The 21,199-nt window shown below is 47.6% G+C and overlaps 1 protein-coding gene across 7 annotated transcripts in view; it reads right to left on the minus strand.

Moving 5' to 3' along the window:
* The window catches only part of dachs (unconventional myosin-IXb-like dachs), a 512,416-nt gene that overhangs the window by 59,203 nt on the left and 432,014 nt on the right, over nucleotides 1-21,199 (minus strand). For all 7 annotated transcript variants that reach the window (XM_075883315.1, XM_075883314.1, XM_075883320.1 and 4 more), the window contains 2 exons: nucleotides 3,212-3,356; nucleotides 366-465 (listed from right to left, as the gene is read on the minus strand). In XM_075883315.1, the coding sequence (XP_075739430.1) occupies nucleotides 366-465; nucleotides 3,212-3,356 (245 nt within the window). The remainder of the gene's footprint in view (nucleotides 1-365; nucleotides 466-3,211; nucleotides 3,357-21,199) is intronic.

The following is a 21,199-nucleotide window of genomic DNA, read 5'->3' on the forward strand; positions in this document are numbered from 1 at the left end:
TAATGATCATTAGCGGCATGACCTTACGGACGCGTAGTGGGCCCTTCGCTGATTCGGGAAAAAACCATGGCGAATTGGCCACAGCCCAACTGTACTTGCAGTAGGCATTCTGGGATAATTTGAGACTGCCAATGTTTTACAAGAAGCTTTCCTTTCCTTGCGAGATGGTAGAGTGATGCCTCGAGAACTGAAGCAGCAACTGCGAAGGCCTTGCGCATGAAGGCCGAATACGTTGCACTCTTGAAGGCGGAACTGAAGTGTCCTTGAAGTGTCCTTGGCCATGAATGGTTATCGACGTCTTGCCTAGTTTAACATTGTCAAAGAACCAGCACATGCTCTTCAGCGTACTGTAGTGAAGCACTCACCAGGGTAGTTCATCTTCATCACTCGGGTCTGGGGGTAGCCCAGCTTCGTGTTGCCACTCACGGTATATGGACGGCTGGGTGGCACAGGAGGTGGTCTCTCCTAAAGAGAAAGAAGACATAGCTTGCATTGTCTTGGAACATTTGTAAAATTGTATGTTAAGTATACCAATGAAAAAAGAAGAGCGACTTGCGGTAACTTTCAAGAAATAGGTTTATTGGACAAGAGGAAGAAATTTATTAGCCTCAAGAAGATGGGTCGGCGTCACCTGGCGGTAGGTCAAGGTGACGTCACAGCAAACATTCTTCGATGCCCGCCGTGGTGACCTACATGACATGTGCTCGCTTCGTTCAGTGTTTCACTGTTTGCTGTCGCTTCTCTCTTTTCTCAAGCTTTAGATAAATGATGAAAACAGCCTCATTAATGCTTGTATTAAAACGTCAAAAAAATTTGTCCAGTACAATTGCCAATGATTCCCAGGCTTCATCGTATACACTTTGATCAGGTTGTGTCCCACAGCTAAACTCGAGGATAGGTTCAATTGTTGGCCACGACAACCACATTATGACAGAAGTAAGAATATGTTTGTGCTTACATACAGCAGCACGTTCAGAAATGCCAGGCAGTCAAAGTTATTCTATGATGTGCCCCGTAATCAAGTCGCGGTTTTGACGCGTAGGAAACCATACCTACATTGATTGATTGCACTGTTCACGGACATTTCCTTTGGGAGATAAGATGTTTTCACCTCCACAAGTGTTATATGCAACAGATCCATGAAGGTATATGCGGACAGTTTTCTGGCCGATGTGCCAACCGAGTTGCGAAAACCCGTGAAATATCGATGCTCGCTAAGCATCCTGAAAGTTCTTGTCAACGAACAACACTGCAGCTGTTGCCTTTTTTTTTCTTTTGTACTCACTAATCCATCATGTACATAGTTGCATTTAACGCTTTCCTCGCAATCACTTTGGGTTGTCATCTCAATACAAAATCAACTGTAAACTTCACGCAGCATCGTAGCAATGGTGCGGTTACACTCATAATTTAGACACCGTGCTCGTAAAGTAATTTTCCGAGCATTTGATTACCCCCGAGCTTCAATAACCTGCATGTAGACATGATGTGCAAGACCACACCATTCAGAAAGCTGATGTGTACCTTCAGGCTTTTGTTTTGCAAACTATTGCGATCAGTAGTGCTTCCGCATGAATTAAACTTTTCTGTTTATGATGCAGCAATCCTGCAGCTAAGGGACATCAGAGTACATAAGTACACAACTTTAAAAAAAAAAACGTTTTAAGGAAATCTTTACGCGGTCCTAGTATACTAACATCGGGGCATTTTCTTAGACGTTTTGTGCGTGGCAGTATCATTTTGTTTAATATTCTGAATATATTAAGCACTTTCTATCTTTTAATGTCTCCTGTAGCAGATTTATATAATGTCTCTTGTAGCAGAAAGCGCAACTTTGTCAAATCATCTCAATAATCTGCAGATGTAGTGAGTGAATTGCAAACGTAATTTTATTGATAATAGGTCTAAACTTGGACGGTAAACCAAGTTGTATTGAAGTTAAAACGCAAATGTCTTTAGCATCGACTCCTTGAAGTAAGCGGTGGAAGCAACGAATACCTTTCATTTTCGCGGTTCATTACGACGAGAAGCTCAAAACTTTCTCCAGATCGCTTTGATTTGGGCCATAACATCCCTGGTAGATTTGCATCGCAAGAATGAGCAGTAATGAGAAAAAGAGGGCACACAGCGAGTGCAAAAAATATGCGATCTTCGAACGCGGAGCAAACGAGTCCTTGCCGTGACGACACATCATCGCAGCTGCCATTTCACCAGTGTTCATTTTCGGGGCTATAATACAGAACTGATGATGGCCATATGCTGCAGCAATCCTTGTAATATCTGCCCTTCTAAAATTGCCCACTGCGAACTGCAGTGGCAGTTTCCCTTTGAATTTTCACATTTTTGACGAACTTGCTCTAATGTTTGCTTGATGAAGTAAATTCTTAAGCTCCCAGACCTGGTAATTTAAAAAAATTCTGGTATTGCACTCTTTCATCATATTGAATTTCACAATAGATGGCTATTACTCTCAGAGCCTACTCAGTTTTTAGCACATCTAAACCACCCTGGCAAAGTGACTGCCTGCTTTGCTATAGTCTATTGTATGTTCAGAAAGCGAGCGGAACGTGGAATCACCCTCTTTCTTATGTTGCTGCCACTGAGGATGTAGCTTTGTTCAAATCTTCTGGTATAGGTGCAACCTAATGCATTTCCATTTGAGGACCCTTGTTGCTTGCATTTAGTACTCTCATTACACCCTCTCTACTACCCTGGGGGTCTTGGATGTGCACTATAACAAATAAGCAAACAAATAATTAAAATGCAACAAAATAGAATAAAAGTACAACTCTGTGTAGTTGCACAACAGCATGCAACTTCAATGAAAGTGCCACAATGTCACCTGTTTTCCCGTTGTACCACAATGCTACAGAGGAGCCACGAAAATGTACCCAAAGCTTTATGGGATATATATGCTGGAAAATGATGGTTAGTGTTCACTGTAACTTAGTTAAGTTCATGACAAAAAACAATAACAAAACAATAAAAGTCGACAAGTCTCGCTACTGTAGCTGCACAACTTACATGAAAACAACAAACACAATTTCAAACATTATATCTGGTAAGTGATTTATTTATACTTGCTCATTCTATGCTTACAACTTACGCAATATCACACCTTTGTTTAGTGTCTTCAACTTGTAATGTAGTCAACGCGAATGTAGTCTACAAGCAAGCTCTATTCGTACAGAAGATACAGTAGAGGGCGTACCAAATCTAGACCAAAGAGGGAGCAAGTCTGCTGGATGGTCTTGGCGTCACATCGTTCCATTTCCGGTGGAGGGGTTCCCGAGATCGGCTGAGGCCGAGGGCGGCCTTGTATTGCCACCCCTGCTGGCGGTGCCGCTGGCTGTGACCTGTAATAAGGCAACATAAAGATTATGCTTACACGAGGTAGCACTAGAACAAGTAGGATGGCCATTTGGGCTAGTTTGAAGAAAGGAAGTAAGGAAAATAGAGAAAAAAGAATGGCAGGGAGGTTAACCAGCCTATAGGCAGCCAGTTTGCTACCCTGCATATGGGAGAGGGATGGGGGAGATGAAAGATAGAGAGCAGAGAGGGAAGAGAGAAACACAGCACATTCGGCAGCACACGCGCGCACACTCAGTCATAGTCCAGTCTTGTCTTTCGTGGTGTGTGACATTGCTGTTACAGTCGCTTGTTCAAGTCCGTCTAGCGTAGGAATTTCAACAGAGCTTTCGTCGCCTTCTGTTGCAATGTCTTCTCTAGTTTGAAGAGCATTGTGAAAAGATTTGCAGCACATGAACAGAAGTGCTAAAGGAAAGGTGTAAAGCAAAGAGGGATGACACCAGCGTGCATCACACCTCCTTGCTCTCCGTTCCTCCCTGTTACACCTTTCCTTTAGCACTTCCACGCTTTTGCTGCAAACACTTTCAGGATGCTCAGCACAGAAATGCTCTAACATGAAAGTGTTTTATGCCGCAGCTCACCATGGCTCCTTGACGTATTTCTGAATGGATATGATGTTATAAATATGCTTATCAGATGTTGAAGAAAAAGCTAGAAAAAAATGTTCCATCGTTGGGAACCTACGACACCTCGCTCTGCAACGTGAAACTACTCGGCCGCAGAGCGCACGTTTTTCAACATACAAACGGGGAGCTATTTGCATATGCATGTTACTGTTGGCCGTATTCAGAGCTCGCTGGCACAAAAGCGTGTTGTCGTTATCACTATCGAGATGGCGCGAAAGGCGCACTTTGAGGGTCACCCTGCACGTTGCGAGCGAGGTGGCTGCTCGTGCGTGCGCTTACTATTTCATGTTGGGGACGATTTACACGTCTTGTGCTTCCATGGCAAGCTTGCGTTTGACAGGGAGCACGAAGGTCACATTGCTCTCTGCAGCGGCAGCATTTGCGAATGGAGCATGCTGCTCACGCATAAAGAAAAAACTGTGGCGGATAGTTTGCACTCGTCCTGTGTATACTTGTGCACTTGTTTTGTGGGTCATTTGTGCTTGAGCAGCGAGCTTTACGTGCCGAACTGTGCCAGTTGTTACGTCAAGCTCGTCCTATGTGTATATTTCTTTCTTGAGCCTTTTCTGCTTGAGGAGCACACTGCAAGTTACGAGCCACTTGCCATTCTTCGTGTGAAATTGCAACTTGTTGCTATAGCCCTCATTCCTTCTCCCTTGTGTCGAAACAATGCACAATAGACACTCAACTACCTCTGTCAAGGCACGTTTCACTTTCAACTGGCTTTTATGACAGAGATCTGCCATTCCTTCTCTTTCATAACGTGGGGGCACCCTAAGTAAAGATATATCTGTAGGATTAGCATGCCTTTGCATATAACAATGACCACCAGCAGACAAAGACGGAAAATGTAGTTGACATTGCTTGTAGTATTTAGCTATATTGTACTAAGCAAGAACGAGTAAATTTGAGGGCTCGTTTGTTTTTGTTAGACAAAATATTTATGAGAACTGAAAGGCAATCCTGTCAAGAAAAGTGGACGAAAAGATAACTTGCCACCGGCTGGGACCGAACCTGCGACCTTCAAGAAATGCGTTCCATGCTCTACTAATATATTGCTGATCATAGATGCAGACGTGAGAAGCATGCCGACAACACGTGCCTTTTCCCCTTGTCACGGCGCATGCTCCGGTTTCCTGGTCAGAGTATAAAAGCAGCCTCTTGAATAAACATTCAGTTCTTCCTCTCGCCAAGAAGTTCCTTGCACTTACCTACGATACTACAGTAGCGGCGATGATGGGACCGTCGATCGCACTTCGATTCTGACACCAGAGTAATAGAGTTTCAACCCATAGCATTCAAAAATGCTGTGAGTAGCTGGAGCACGTATCGTGTATGCTTGAAAGCCTACTTTGAGGGCAACGAGATTATCGACACAGCTAAACGCCGAGCCCTACTGGTTGCATCATTGAGAGACAGTGTCGTCTGGATTTTGCAAGGACACCACCAGGGGGTCTTCATCAACTCTTTGACGTATGATCACGTTGTAAAATGCCTGGAGGACCATTTCAACCCTCAAACGAAATAGCTTCCAGCTATACCTTCTTCACACGAAGGCAAGAAGAGCAAGAAAGCATCTGGGACTACATTGCTGAGTTGAGAAGACTAGCCATAAATTGTAATTTCGGAACAACACTAGACTGTATGTTGCGGGACCGGATCGTTTGCGGGATTCGGGACGATGTAGCACTCTGGTGCTTGCTGGACTGCAAGAAGTTGACTTGTGAAGAAGCCTAAGAATGTGCCTTAGCTTCTGAAAAAGTGAACGAAGACGCTCGTGGCATGCAAGCTCCACACGCACTAACAGCAGGCGGCGTCAACATTGTACAGAAACAGCAGCAAGGAAGGAAGTACAGGAGAAACGACCTACCGCGAGGTCTCAGTCTCTCAAGCAACAGATGCAAATGGCTGCATAGAAGGGTGTCGTGTCGGCATCGCAGTTCCATCTGCCATCAATGTGGCAACAGAGGGCATCTTGCTAGGACTTGCATGCCCTAACGTCGGGAACGTTCGCCGTCGACGGAACAGAATGCAAAGATGAAGAAGAGAATTTGTATGCTCTAGTCGCACACAGTTAGGCCAATAAGCGCTTAGTGCAGCCAGTACACCTCAATGTGGGAAAACCGTCGGCTGCGAATGATTGTCAATGTGGGATCACCAGAAAGTGTAATTCCCAAAAATGTGTACAAGAAACCCAGCAAGTTGTGGCCAGCCTTACAGAAAACCCCCATGCGCCTTTCATATTTCCTGGGACCATTATTGGTATGGGGCAAGGTGGATATGAAGGTACAGCTTGGTCCAGTAACGGTAAGTAGTTCGCTGATAGTGATGGACCATCAGAGGCCTCTGCTGTGCGGAAGAGACACGATAGAGGAATTTGACAAAGCAGGCGTCTTCCTTCTGGAGAGAGGTATGTTGTCTGGGGTGAATGTTATGCATGTCGACAGTAAGCTTACTGCACTTCTTGACGAATTTTCATACTGCTTTAAGAACCTCGGATGTTGTAAGGGGCCACTGGTGAAACTATACCTCAAGGGAGGTGCTCAACCTTGATTTCTGAAGGTTCGGACAGTTCTGCACGCCAGAGTGTGCAAGTATATTCCAAAATAGAACGATTGGTGGAAGTGGGAGTGCTGTCTCCAGTGAGCGTGGCTGAATGGGTAAGGCCTGTAGTGCCGGTGGTAAAGAAGAACAGAGACATCCAGCTGTGTGAAGATTTTAAGCTGACGGTCAATCCAGCGACAAGAACAGAACAGTACCCGCTTCCGAAAATTGAAGACACCTTTGTGACGCTAACGAGAAGCGAGGAGTTTAGCATGCTCGACTTACGAAATGCATACAACCAACTTCCCCTGGATGATGATGCCAAGAAGATAGCTGTGTTGAATACACACAAACCCTTTGCTTTTGGTATTGCCTCAGCACCTGCACTGTTTCAGTGTCAGTGGAGCATAGAAGCGTTACTACAGCGACTAGCCGGGGTGAAAGTTTGCCTGGACGACATTATTGTAGTGGAAAAAGTGCACAGTATCATGCTACTACGCCAAGTGTTGGAACGACTGCGAGTGAAGGCCTCACGCTGAACGAAGAGAAGTGTCGGTTCCGGGGAAAAGAAGTGGTATTTCTTAGGCATTGAATCGATGCGAGAGGCCTTCACCCCCTGCAGGACAACTTAGAAACCCTGCTGGCGCTGGCGCCACTGGCCTTGGCTTGCCAGCCTAAATCATTCATGGGACTAATGATTAGTCGAAGTCTCTACCGAATTTGTCATTCACTTTGGTTCCATTACACCGTCTGTTATGAAAAGCAGTACCCTGGTGTTGGGGGACACACAGGTAACAGCATTCCAAGAAACCAAACACGCCATGAGCAACACAAACTTTTTTGTACATTATGATCCTCTGAAACTCCTGCGGCTTGAGTGTGATGCGCCGGCGGAAAAAATAGGCACAGTATTGTCTCAGTGCATTAAAGGGGTGAATCATCCTATAGCTTTCCGCTACGGAACTCTTACGTCGGCAGAGCGTAGCTATTCACAATTAGAAAAGGAGGCACTAGTGCTCGTTTTTGGCATTGTCAAATTCCGAGATTATTTGTTTGGCAATAAGTTCATTCTGGTGACCGATCACAAGCATTTGACTGGCTTGCCGAGTCCGGATAAAGTCATCTTGCAAATGGCAGTGGCGCGAATTCAACGTTGGGCGCCGTTCTTAGCAGGTTATCAGTATGATTTGGAATACAGAAAAGGGGAGCTGAATGCGAATGTCGACGCTCTGAGCCGCTTGCTTTGACTGTCCGTGATAACGGCAGCGAAAAGGAACTTGCTGATCATGTCCTGCATGCGCAGGCTCTGGATGACTTTGTTTTGTCTGCGCAGAATGTGTCTGATCACACCAGCAAAGATTGCACCCTTCAGCAAGTAAAGACTTGGATCCTGCAAGGCTGCCCCAAGCGTCTGGGGGCAGACAAACAACAGTATCAACCCTATTTCACATGAAGGTAGGAATTGACCTCGAGTAAGGGGATACTGTATTGGGGTCACCATGTGATTCTTCTTAAAAGCTGCTTGAAATTTTGTTTCGAAAGAGCTGCATGACACGCATGCTGGCATCACAACAATAAAAAACCTCGTGCGCTTGATTTTCAGGTACCTAGGGCTAGACAGTGATATTGACTTGCAAAACGGTGTCCTCAGTGTGTGCAGCGTTTGCCCATGACCCCAGCGCAAGTTGCAGTAAACTGATCGAAGACCAACGCATGTTGGTACCGCCTACAGATAAATTTTGCCGGTCCTGTGGGAGGACACTGTATTCGTTCTTGCCGATGATAAGACTAAGTGGACAGAGGCAGTGACAATAAAGACGGCCACGGTGGCAACGACAGTGGACATATTCAGGAGCATTTTCGCATGGTTAGGCCTAACACGGATTGTTCTGTCAAACAACGGTCCGCAAATCACCAGTGCAGAGACAGCACGTTTTTTCCCGGAAAATCATGTGCACCACGTAACGACTGCCTCATACTACCAGCAATCCAACGGGTTGGCAGAACGGGCAGTATGGATTATTAAGGAGCGCCAGAAAAATATTAGGTGGGAATGCTGCAAAGTCGACTTTCCAAATTTTTGCTGCATTACAGGACCATGTCTACCTAATAAGAGCTGTCGCCCACAGAAAGACTTCTAGAATTCTAAATCACGGACCCGCCTGAGCAACTTCTCTGCAAAGAAAAATGAGGCGAAGGAGGCTACCGTCAAATGAGTTCCAAGCCCACAAAAAAGAAGTATGCACCAGGTATGCAGGTTTGGAGTTGACAATATGGTCAGCCAGGTCAAAGGTGGCTTCCAGGAACCGTGACAACAGTCGAAGGCAAACGATTGGTAACAGTCAACACGCCAAGGGGGTACAGCGTAGGCACCTGAATCAAGCAGTAGCTCCCGCCTCATCGATGCCAGTTAAGAAACAACAGCCCATGGCCCCGGAGCACTCATCTCTGGAAGGGGCCCTCCCTTCCGCTGGCAACCAGACAACTTGCAGCGATGCTCTGCAAGCCAGTCAGTCTGTGCCGGGTGAGGCAGTGTGTGGAAGTAGAATCGAGCCGGCAGGTCTAAGGCCAATAGAACCAATCCAAGTCAGACGTTTCACCCATACCTGCAAGCCCCTGGATAGGTTCTAGCTCGGGGGGGGGGGGGGGGGGGGAATCGATATATTGATAATCAAATACAGATGCAAGAAGCATGCCGAAACACATGCCTTCACCCCTCACCACAGCGCATGCTCCGGCCTTCTGGCCAGGGTATAGAAGCAGTCCCTTGATTAAACATTCAGTTCTTGTTCTTTCCATGAGGTGTCTTTTCCTCGCACTTACGTACGATACTACACTCTAACACTGAGCTTCAGCGGCGGTGATCCCTTTGACGACATTAAAGCGGTGTGGGAATTTAAGTGTAGGAGCGTCACTCAGTGCTGCCACTAGCCATTACAGTGAATGTAGAACATTTTTTAAGGGCGAAGCTCCTTGTTTAACCTTGTCACTAGTCCCACGTAACCGAGAGAAGAGATCAAAAGGAGAAGTGGGTCACCATTTCTCACCTCATTTCCTGGATAGCATTAATCTGCCCCTACTCTCCGATTGCCTGCTGCGCGTGCTTTGCTTGAGTGCGCGAACGAGTGCCTCTTTCAGTCTCCTGGATAGTCGTTGTACTTGGTGGATCGTTGGTGGGGCATGGATGGAGCAGAGCGGCGGACGGGTTGAAGACGCTTTCGCTTGGCTTCTCTGGCTCGCGTTTCGTCGGTGTTACCCGAGCGCCGTCTGCATTCTCAAACGCAATCGGACGCATAATTGCATGCACAGATGGATGGACGCATGGATGAATGGACGAACGCATGGACGAACGCTTCGTGCCACTCATCATCATTCAGTCCATGGATATGCTGTGATTTTTTTGCTTGTTGGCGTCACAGGGAGACGTGCGCTTTACTACGAGCTGGCAGGTGACTAATAATTCCTCGGATACTACTTGAAGGCATCATGTCTGCCAGAATGAGACCCTCGCTATGAATGAAGCAAATAAGTGTAAATTGAAGGGCTCATTTTATTTGGTCTGTTGCCACCTCATAATGGGATTATACATATACCCCATAAATATGCATATACCCCATCATACATAAGCGGACCGGGCGGGCTGACGGCCGCCTTAGCTTAGTGGTTGAGCACCGGACGTGTTATTAAAAAGACGGAGGTTTGGTCCCTGCCCACAGCATTACATTACTATAACTTTTAATAACATGTCCTACATTTTCCTTGGCATCACTGTCTGTTAGTTTGCTTTACTAATGTAGTATCTATGGCAGAAATGGAAAGAGAACTAACTGGACTGGTCAAGATGGGTAAAAAAGACGGGGACGTTGGTGGAACCAGTTGCATGTTTAAAGGCACCAACTCGCAAGAATGTGGGATTAGATATTGGTAGACAGGAAAAAAACATGACATATGGTGACAGATCGCAGGATCCTTGTCCCATTGTGACTAAGATGAATATTTTTGAATTCTGTTTGAATGTAAAAAAAAACAAGTATGTCGCACCGCAGAGCGGAAGATCCTTGAAGCTGGATTATGGAGTAGTCAAGCACTTTGCTGTATCATCATCATCAGCCTGACTACGTCCACTGCAGGACAAAGGACTCTCTTATGTTCTGCCAGTCAACTCGGTCCTGTGCTTGCTGCTGCCACTTTATACCCGCAAACTTCTTAATCTCATCAGCCCAACTCACTTTCTGTGTCTCCCTAACCCACTTGCCTTCTCTGGGAATCCAGTAATTTACCCTTAATGACCAGCGGTTATTCTGCCTATGCGCTACATGCCTGGCCCATGCCCATTTCCTCTTCTCGATTTCGAGTATGATATTGTCAGGTTCCTTTCCTCAAGTTTTGTTATCACCCTGTTACACTAGGTTCAGCGCAAATCGCGTCTACGATGTCCGAAAAGATTCGAGGCTGTAGTAGATTGTTTTGTCAAGATTACATCCACTTTGTGAACATTTCAGATTATTCTGTAACTTACGTCGCTGTTAGCGATAATGCTAAAACATTCGATGGTAAGTGTATAAATGTCAACCCGCTTCGTCGTTTGTCAGTTGATCGACTGCCGATGCTCCATTCGCCGCTATCAGTGCAAGGCTTTCCGTTTACCAGGCACAGGTTTGCCCAAAGAAACAGTTCATTATTAGACCTGTAGTCTCCTTCATTCTTCCACGTCATCACTCCCTGACATCTGGTGGAGGTGCTGCTTTCATGTACCAGACGCCCCCTTCAAGCTGTGAAGCCAGCCCACGTCGCCGAGAAGACCCCGATGCCAGCCATGAGCAGCAAGTTAACCGCAGAAATCAAAGCCTGGCACCGGAGTACGAGCTACTACCTCACAAGACTACGAAGACCAAGATGTTGACGGCGACCACGGCGACAATGACAGCGCCTGTGCCATCTGCAGCACTCCTGCTCCTGCAACCTAGGGAGCCGCCAACTTTCCGCTGTACACCGCTTGGAGACCCGGAAAGCTGGCTTGAGAGGTTCGACCAAGACGCAGTCTTCAACATCTGGACTGAGGATGACAAGCTTCGGCATGTCTATTTCACTTTAGAAGACGATGCTCGAACTTGATTCGACAGTCAAGAGCGAAACCTGACGTGGGACGTTTTTCAGGCCAGGTTCCTTGCCGCTTCTGCAAGCGTGGTCCGCAAGGAGAAGGCTGAAGTGCTCCTCGAAACCAGCATGCAGCTGATAAATGAAAACGTGGCACTATTCTCGGAAGACATGACCAAACTCTTCTGCATGCCGACCCGAACTGCCCGAGGACAAGAAAGTCCACTACCTTATGCGAGGAGTTAAGCAGGACCTTATGTGGAACTGATGCGAAACCCTCCGAACAGCGCCGAAGAATTTGTGTCAGAAGTGACGACTATCGAAAAGAGCCTTGAAATGTGCACTCGTCGATTCAACCGCCGCTCGACGCCAGCCTGTACAGAGATCCAGCCACTCTGCTCAGATAAGCTACATGAAACCATTAGAGCCGTAGTGCACGAAGAACTTCGCCGAACGTTCCCATCGTGCCAGCTTCAAGTTTCGTCAATTGTAGACGGCATCAGAAAAAAGTGTTGCCATATCCTCGAAGTGAATAATGATGAGTGGGCGAAGCTCTGGAGGTAAACCTGGTAAACCATGAATCCTCCATACATTTTGCCCACTCGATTTTATTACAACGCTCCCCCTAGCGTACGTTGCCACACTAAATCGAACGATTGCCTTCTACCAATGACACGCGTCATATGTGACATCATTCCTATTTTATAACATTTCGCATCTTTCATAATCAACTACAAGTACTACCGCCTAATTTATAACATCTTGCACCGTTTTTGTTCTCTCGTGCATCGTAACGGTTTAGTGCGGTTATTTCATGCACTGTAATGTTTATTTGCCGATTCTTTATTACATTAGATTGTAAAAACTTTAGTTAATTCTTTATTAATATTGTATAACTTTTCAAGTTACACTTTTCTGAAGTGCCTTTATAAAATCTTTCTTTTTTGGACCCAAACTAGCCTATGGCTATGGGTCCACGCAGTGTATGCAAATTTTTGTAAAAAGTGTGAGCAATAAAATTCAATTCAATTCAATCTTTTCATCATCAGCTACAAGTACCGCCATCTAGTGAACACTGCAAGAACTTAACAAGAAGTGGCTACATACAGAAGACGCACAGCCCACGCCTGAAGGAGCTTTGCCCCTAAAAATTAAGCAATCGCTGGGCATGCCTGAGTCAGCGCAACCGCAACCCCAAGCCATGAGCTACGCTGCTGCCTCCAGACGCTACGCTCCTCCCCCACGTTCACATCGAGAGGCCGCACCATCGCATTTTCGTTGCCAGACACAGCGGCCACCACCACTGACGACATACCACCCACCTGCCTCTCAGCGCTACACGCCGAGGAAGACCGACGTTAGGCGCGCGCTGACAACCGCCCACTCTGCTACCACTGCGGAGAAGCTGGCCACACATACCGCCATTGCCAGTACCGCCAAATGGGTCTACACAGCTTCGCCATCAACGCACTGCCCCTGAAGCGCGGCGAACGACCACGCGACATCACTATCTGACCACCACAGAACGGGCACCTCGACGTTACTCCCGTGTGCCATCACCGGGACCTCCGTACCGACGACATTAGTACAGCAGCCCCAACAGGGGCCATTCTGTGAGCCCATATTAGAAAAACTAAGGGCAGCAACCGATGGAGGACAGTTACTAATCGATGAAACACCGAGACCCACCGCTGCCACCGCGACAAAACGTTAACACACCACAAGACGGACAGAACCCCGAAGTTGAAACTTCCCGGCCAAAAGAAGACCTGACGATGCCGCGTGGAAGCAGTGGAGCAAACCGACGTAGCCGTCACTTGACGCTACAACCAAACTGCAATGCATGGCGATGAACAAGCAACCTCGATGTAATATTCAAGGCCACGACGTCACCACTCTCGCCGTCTCTGGGGCTGGCTATTCCGTCGTCAGTGGGCATTTTGCAATGAAGTTGAAGAAAGTGAAGACTGCTTGGCAAGGCCCTAAAATCCGGACTGCTGGGGGTCATCTAATAACGCCAGCCGATGTTTGTACAGCAAGAGTCACCTTGGGCAACTGGATTTATCGCGCCAGTTTTTTAATTCTATAGCACTGCTCCAGGGATGCGGTACTTGGGATGGACTTTTTAAGTCAACACGGCGTCATCATCAACCTGAGGTATGAGGCAATAACGTTATCGACAGAAAAAGTGCTGCCGCCGCACACGCCGTCAGGAAGGCACGCCTTGAATGTGCTTGAAGACCCAAGTCACCGTTCTTCCTCGCCCCAGCGCCAGCATTTCCGTCAGCTCCCAAGAATCAGAAGACATACAAGGCACCATTGAAGGCGACCAAAACCTGTGCATCAACCAGGAATTTTATGTCACCAGAGGGATAGCCAAACTGCGGGGAGGTATCGCAAGAGTGCTGCTCACGAACTTCAACAATGAGTGCAAGCATGTGAGCAAAGGTATGACGGTTGCCTACATAGAAGAAACACTGGAAGCCAGCAATGCTTTCGCCGTCATCAATTCTGCCGAATGCACTCTGACGACTCGAGCATATCAACCAGCTTGTGACGTTAATCCGAGCCTTCCGACGCATAAACAAGAGCAGCTCAAAAACATGCTCCTGAAATACAAGAACTGCTTTTTGTCATCATCGAGAATTCGGCAGACTCCTGTTGTGAAACATCAAATTGTAATAGCCAGGCCACTCCATCAGAGTCCGTACAGAGTATTGACGCGAGAACGCGAGGTCATAAAAAAACAAGTTGACAAAATGTTCCGCGACAACTTCATCCGGCCTTCAGAGCCCATGGGCGTCATCGGTGGTGCTTGTGAAGAAAAAGGATGGAATACTACTCTTCTGCATTGACTATCGCAGACTCAACAAGATAACAAAGAAGGACGTATACCCTCTCTCCCGAATAGATGACGCCCATGATCGACTCCACAATGCGAAATGCTTCTCATCGATGAACCTCAAGACAGCCTATTGGCAGATAGAAGTAGATGAGAGAGACCGAGAAAAAACCCTGTTCATAACACCAGACGACCTCTTTGAGTTTAAGGTCATGCCCTTTGGTCTTTACTCGGTGCCTGCACACGTTCCAGCGTGTTATAGACACCGTGCTCGCTGGATTGAAGTGGCAGGCATGCCTCATGTACTTGGACGATGTCGTGTTTTCCTCAAGCTTTGACAACCCTTTACAGCGGCTTGAAGCTGTACTTAAAGCAATAAAAACCTCTGGATTCGCTCTGAAGCCAGAAAATTGCCGCTGTGCATACGAGCAACCCTTGTTCCTGGGACACGTGATAAGCAAGTTTGGAGTACGCCCCGACCGGCAGAAGACAACATCAATCGCTGCATTTCCGCCACCCACCGACAAGAAAGCCGTGTGCCGATTTCTTGGCCTCTGCGTCTATTACAGGCGTTTCGTCAGAAATTTTGCCCGCTTCGCCAAGCCACTCACTAACTTGACAAGAACCGATATTGAGTTCAAGTGGGAAACCTCGCAGGAGGAAGCATTTCAAGAACACCGCCAATACTTGCTTATTTCGACGAAAATGTGGACACGGAAATCCATACCGACGCAAGCAGTGTAGGACTCGAAGCCGTCCTGGTGCAGAAGATCGACGGACCTGAAAGGATCATCAGTAATGCAAGCCAGTCGCTATCTAAGGTGGAAGTCAATTATTGCACGTTAAAAAGTTTTTTATGCTCTACACGAAGACCCGACGGCTGGACACCTTGGTGTTTCGTTTTCACTCGCAAGAATACAGAAGTATTACTGGCCACGAGTTGCCGCCGACATCACTCATTACCTCAGGACATGTCGACACTGTCAATGACAAAAGACACCGCCGACTAGGCCAGCCGGACTTCTCCAGCTTATCGAGCCACCCAGCCGGCCATTTCAGCAAATCGACATGAGCTTACTGGGGCCTTTCTCATCGTCGAATTCCGGAAACAAATGGATCGTCATAGCTACTGATTACCTCACACGCTATGCCAAAACAAGGGCTCTGCCCAAGGACAATGCCACCGAGGCAGCAAAGTTCTACGTTGAGAACATCATCTTGCATCACGGAGCTCCAGAAGTCCTCATCACAGACGAAGGTCTGGCCTTTACGGCGGACCTAACTCGGGCAATCCTAAGGTACAGTCAGACAAGTCACTGCTGGACCACCGCCAACCACCCACAGACCAATGGCCTCACCGAGCGTCTCAATAAGACCATATGATATGATAGCCATGTACGTTGACGTCGAGCACAAGACGTGGGATGCAATTCTTCCGTACGTGACCATCACGTACAATACCCTCGTACAAGAAACCACGCAGATGATGCCGTACAAGTTGGTCTACGAAAGAAAACCAACAACGATGCTCGGCGTTGCTACCAAACGTTGCTGATGAAAAAAACCTCGACGTCACCGTTTACCTTCAGTGTGCAGAATAAGCTTGTCAACTCGCTTGCCTGGGCATCAAGAATCAGTAGGCCGCCGTTACTGCCGCCGTTACAATCTTCGACGAAGCTTCGTGGAGTATCAGCTCGGTGACCGTGGTCTGAGTATGAACGCCGATACACTGATGTGGACTCAGTGATAAACTTCCACGATGAAACTTCAGACTGTACAGAGTAGTTTGATGTCTAGGCCCACTTGACTACGAGGTTGTTTCCGACGGGATTTTGAACTCCTAACGGCGCTGTGTTCGATCTGAAGTCGACCATGTTATGCGCCTCAAGCCATTTCATGCCCTCACCAGAGGACTCCATCTTGTTGTTGATGTGCTTTATTGCTTGTACTTACTGTTTATTGTCTTTATTACTGTACATTCGACTTTTGTTAAAGCATCGGGACAATGCTTTTTTCAGAGGGCGGCAATGCCACGTTTCTTTATTCAAGTTTTGTTGTCACCCCGTTACACTTCCTTCAGCGCAAACCATGCCTACGATGTTCGAAAAGCTTCGAGGCTGTAGTAGATCGTTTTGTTAAGGTTACGCCCTCTTCGTGAACATTTCAGATTATTCTAGAACCTATGTCACCGCTAGTGATAACGATAGAACATTCGATGGCAAGTGTATAAGTGCGGACGCACTTCACCGCTTGTCAGTTAATCGACTGCCGCTTTCAGTATTCGCCGCTATCAGTGCAAGACTTTCCATTTACCAGGCACAGGTTCGCCCAAATAAACAGTTTATTATTAGACCTGCAATCTGCTTCATTTGACACCGTCACAACTCCGTGACAATATCTTTAACTCTGGTTTGTTCTCTGATCCAATCTGCTCTTTTCTTGTCCCTTGAAGTTACTGTTGTGTTCTGGGTTTCGGTTTCGGAATGACAAGTGAGGATGCCAGGGGGCGCCGCTCTGGCATCCAGGGTTTCAAGGCGACTGTAAAATAAAATCAGTGTGTGTTAGGTAACCGTGGAGTGCGGTTGTTGTTCTTTTCTTCGGCGCTGCGCGCCAACTCGCGTGTTCGGGCTGGTCGGCGTCCCCGCCGGCCGCGTACGTCTCCGTCGGCCGTGTTCTTCTTCTGCATCATCGGGACCAGCCAGCCCCCAATACAGCAATGGCGACGAGGACGTGTAAGAACCCATTTTGTTCTCCGTGTTCGTCTTTTTCTTGCTTCTAACGAACCTACCCTGCTAACCCAAGACACTCTTTGTTCCCAGCAATGTGGCTACTGCGTGCTGCGTCGCTTCATTCCTTCTTCATTCAGCTACGCCGCCTCTGTCGTCTTCTTCAAACAGTGTACTGGCGTCATTTTCGTCTCGTCTGCACCTCTCCATTCTTGTTTGGAATGGCGTCTCCTATTCCACCTCCCCTATTTCTTCTTTCGCCCGGAGACCCGCCACTTCCGTGGGCGGACTGGAAATTGGTGTTTCAGGCCTACGCAGATGCGGCCGGGGAAGACGCCAGCAAGCCCGAGCGTCGTAAGGCTCTGGTGCTCAGCGCGTTGGGCCCTGCCGGGTTAAAGCTCTTCTATACTTTGGAAGCAACCAACACGTCGCCGACGCTAGCGTCGGGCGATGCTTTCAAGAATGCTGTTGCTCTTTTCGATGAGCATTTTAAAGATGTCTCGTGCGATCATCTCGCACGCGTAAAATTCCAAGAAAGGCGACAATTGCCTGGTGAGCCAGTCGTCGAGTTCATTACTTCTCTTCGAACGCTCGCCGCGTCATGCGGCTTCGGCGCGCTCGAGGACGATATGATCCGCGATCAGCTTTTCACCGGGGTAGCCTCGTAAAACGTCCGCTGCCGCATGCTTCAAAAGGGCTCCTCAATTTCATTATCCGAAGCCCTCTCGATTTCGGGAGAGGACGAGCTTATTCGCTCCCAGTTGGAGCAATTTGCTCCGCATTCAGTGCAGAAACTTTCTGCTGCGGGGGGCCAAGGCGGCGGCTCTTCATCTTCGTCTCGGCACGGCGGCCAACATGGCGGCTATCTGCGTCACGGGGGCGAGGAAGCCGACAATATGGCGACCCCATTCCGCCAAATTCTGGTTTTCAGGAACAGCACCGAGCTCCTAACTCGTGCTCGCAATTTTCTTCTCCAAGCGCAACCGCACATTGCTTTCGTTGTGGATCGGCTCGGCATTTAGCCAATTTTGCGCAGTGTCCCGCGAGAAACCGCACTTGTCTTGCGTACGGAAAAATCGGACATTTTCAGTCCGTATGCAATTCCGGTCCAGCAAATCTTCCTGAACCAGTTTCTTCGTCCGCTCCTCCGAGCACTGCACAAACCAATACGGTCACTGTTTTAAATGTGGATGGCCTCCACACTACGTCCGAGCCCAGCATCGTAGCTTCAGTGGGCCATGTGCCCTTGTCATTTCTCGTGAACACTGGTGCCTCAGTCTCTTTAATCAGTGCCGCTGACTTTCATAGTCATTTTTCCAACATTCAGCTTTTGCCTTAACACGTCGTTCTACAAACATATTCCAAGGGAACGATTGATAATTTAGATCAATTCAAAGCTCAGGTCTCCTATCACAGTCGCACTGCTTCCATTACTTTTTATGTAACAGCCAATGGCAACTCACTTTTGGGACGTGATGCCATCAGGGCTTTGTCCATCAACATCGTCGGTGCGTCTATGACGTGTGCTCAAGTCGACGTCCAAGTTGATCTTCCGGCCAACGCGCCTTCTGAATTCCACCATCTGTTCACCCGTCAACTGGGTTGTGTGGGCGGTTTTGTGCATAAAGTGATGTGTCGACCAGGTGTGTGCCCTGTGCGTGCCAAGCTGCGCCGCATTCCTCTTCTTCTCCATGAGCAAGTCTCTGCAGAACTGTCTCGCCTTCAAGCCAGCGGAATCATCGAGCCTGTCTCTGCTTCCGACAGGGTTTCTCCACGGTCATCGTCAAGAAAAAAGATGGATCGCTCCGACTGTGCGTCGACTTACGAGAACTGAACAAGGCGATCGTCGTAGACGGGTTTCCACTTCCTCACATTGAAGAACTGCTTTATCAGCTCTCCGGAGCGGTATGTTTCTCCAAGCTGGACTTCGCGTCCGCTTATCACCAAGTTGAACTTTCTGACTGCAGTAGAGACTTAACCACATTTGTATCGCACGAAGGCTTGTTTCGGTTTTGCCGTGTGTGTTTCGGGCTTGCATCTGCCCCTGCAGTGTTTCAAAAAATGATGTCAATTATTCTTAAGGGTTGTAATGGCGCCCTTTGTTACTTGGATGACATTTTGGTGTGGGGACATACTCGCGAAGAGCACGATGCTAACTTGCATACTGTTCTCAACCGCATAAGTGAATGTGGTATCAAACTTAATAACAAGTGCATTTTTTCTGTGAATGAGTTACAATTTCTAGGACATAAAGTCAGTTCCCGCGGCTTGACACCTGTTGAATGTAAAGTTCAGGCCATTGTCAATGCCCCACGGCCTACTGATGCCAAAACCTTGCAATCTTTTTTAGGTCTTGTTGGTTATTATGCCAAGTTTGTTCCTCACTATACTGTTGTTGAACCACTGCGTACTATACTTCGTCAAGCACAGCCTTTTAACTGGTCAGCTGAAGCTGAGCAGAGCTTCATTCGAGTTAAGTCAATACTGGCCTCAAAGCCAGCTGTTAGTATTTTCAATGAGAAGCTTCCCATCATCATCACGACGGATGCGTTTGATGCTGGACTGGGAGCAGTGTTTCAACAACTCAGAGGTGATCAGCTGATCACTATCGCTTTCGCATCTCGTACATTGACCCCTGCTGAACGCAGATATTCAGTAGGAGAGCGTGAAGCTCTCGCGTGTCTTTTTGCCTGTGAGAAATGGCATGTTTACTTGTGGGGCCGGCACTTCACAATACGTACAGATCACCAAGCACTAGTTGCTCTTCTTTCTGCAGGATCCGAAGGCCGCCGCCCCATTCGCATTTCCCGTTGGTGTGCCAAACTCATGTATTATAATTTCAGTGTTCAATATTGTAAAGGTTCTAATAACGTGGCTGCTGATGCACTGTCGCGCCTTCCTCTTCAGATACCGGTTACTGAAGAGCAGGATGAGGAAGTTGTTTCATTATATAGTTACTTCCTGCATTACTAAAGCTGAGCTTCAGGCAGCTACAGCTGCAGATTCCACTTTGTCTCAAGTTCTCAAATATTTACGTGAAGGATGGCCTTCCAAATGTGCTCTTGCTTCTGAATTCTTGCCTTACTCCGCAGTCCGACAGGAACTGTCTTGTGTCGAGGACTTGCTTTTCCGCGATGAATGCGTGATTCCCCCTGCTTCTTTCCGTAACAAGCTAATACAGCTTGCCCATGAGGCCCATCTAGGCATTGTCCGCACCAAACAGAATCTCCGAGACAGGTACTGGTGGCCAGCCTTAGACAAGCAGGTCGAGCATGCAGTTTACAACTGCCATATATGTCAGGCAGCTGACAAGTCTGCCAAACCTGCAATTTATCCGTTGCAGCCAGTCCAGTGGCCTGATCGGCCTTGGCAGAAACTCGGCATAGACATCATCGGTCCTTTGCATAATGTTCCGCAAAATGCCCGGTTCATTGTTTCTCTCATTGACTACTATTCCAAATGGCCAGAGCTTTGTTTCACACATACGGTTACTTCTGAGGTCACCATGAGTTTCTGTCTTCAATCTTCAGCCGGGAAGGTTTTTCTGATGCCATAGTTACAGACGATGGTCCACAGTTTCAGTCCCAACATTTCGAGGCCTTTCTTTCACAACGAGGAATTCTGCACTTGAGGTCATCAGTTTTCTATCCCCAATCAAATGGGCAAATCGAGCGCTTTAATAGCGTTCTGAAGGAACATATCCAGATCGCCCAATTAGAGCACCGTCCCCTCAAGCAAGTCTTGACTGAATGTTTAGCTTCGTACAGGTTCACACCACAAGGCACCAATGGAGTGTCTCCTGCTCAACTTCTCCACGGTAGGCAACCGCGAGGTGCTCTTGACATAGTCTCTTTGCCTCGTAACATAGCAGTGTCTTCTCCTGATCAAATCCGTACCAGGGTTTTTTCTCATCAACAAGCCATGAAAAAGTATAACGACACCGGTCGAGGTGCAAAGCAGTCCAAAGTTCGCACTGGCGATCTAGTCAAGGTTCG

The sequence above is a fragment of the Rhipicephalus microplus genome, unplaced genomic scaffold, assembly GCF_043290135.1.
Source record: "Rhipicephalus microplus isolate Deutch F79 unplaced genomic scaffold, USDA_Rmic scaffold_16, whole genome shotgun sequence".
Lineage (NCBI taxonomy): Eukaryota > Metazoa > Arthropoda > Arachnida > Ixodida > Ixodidae > Rhipicephalus > Rhipicephalus microplus.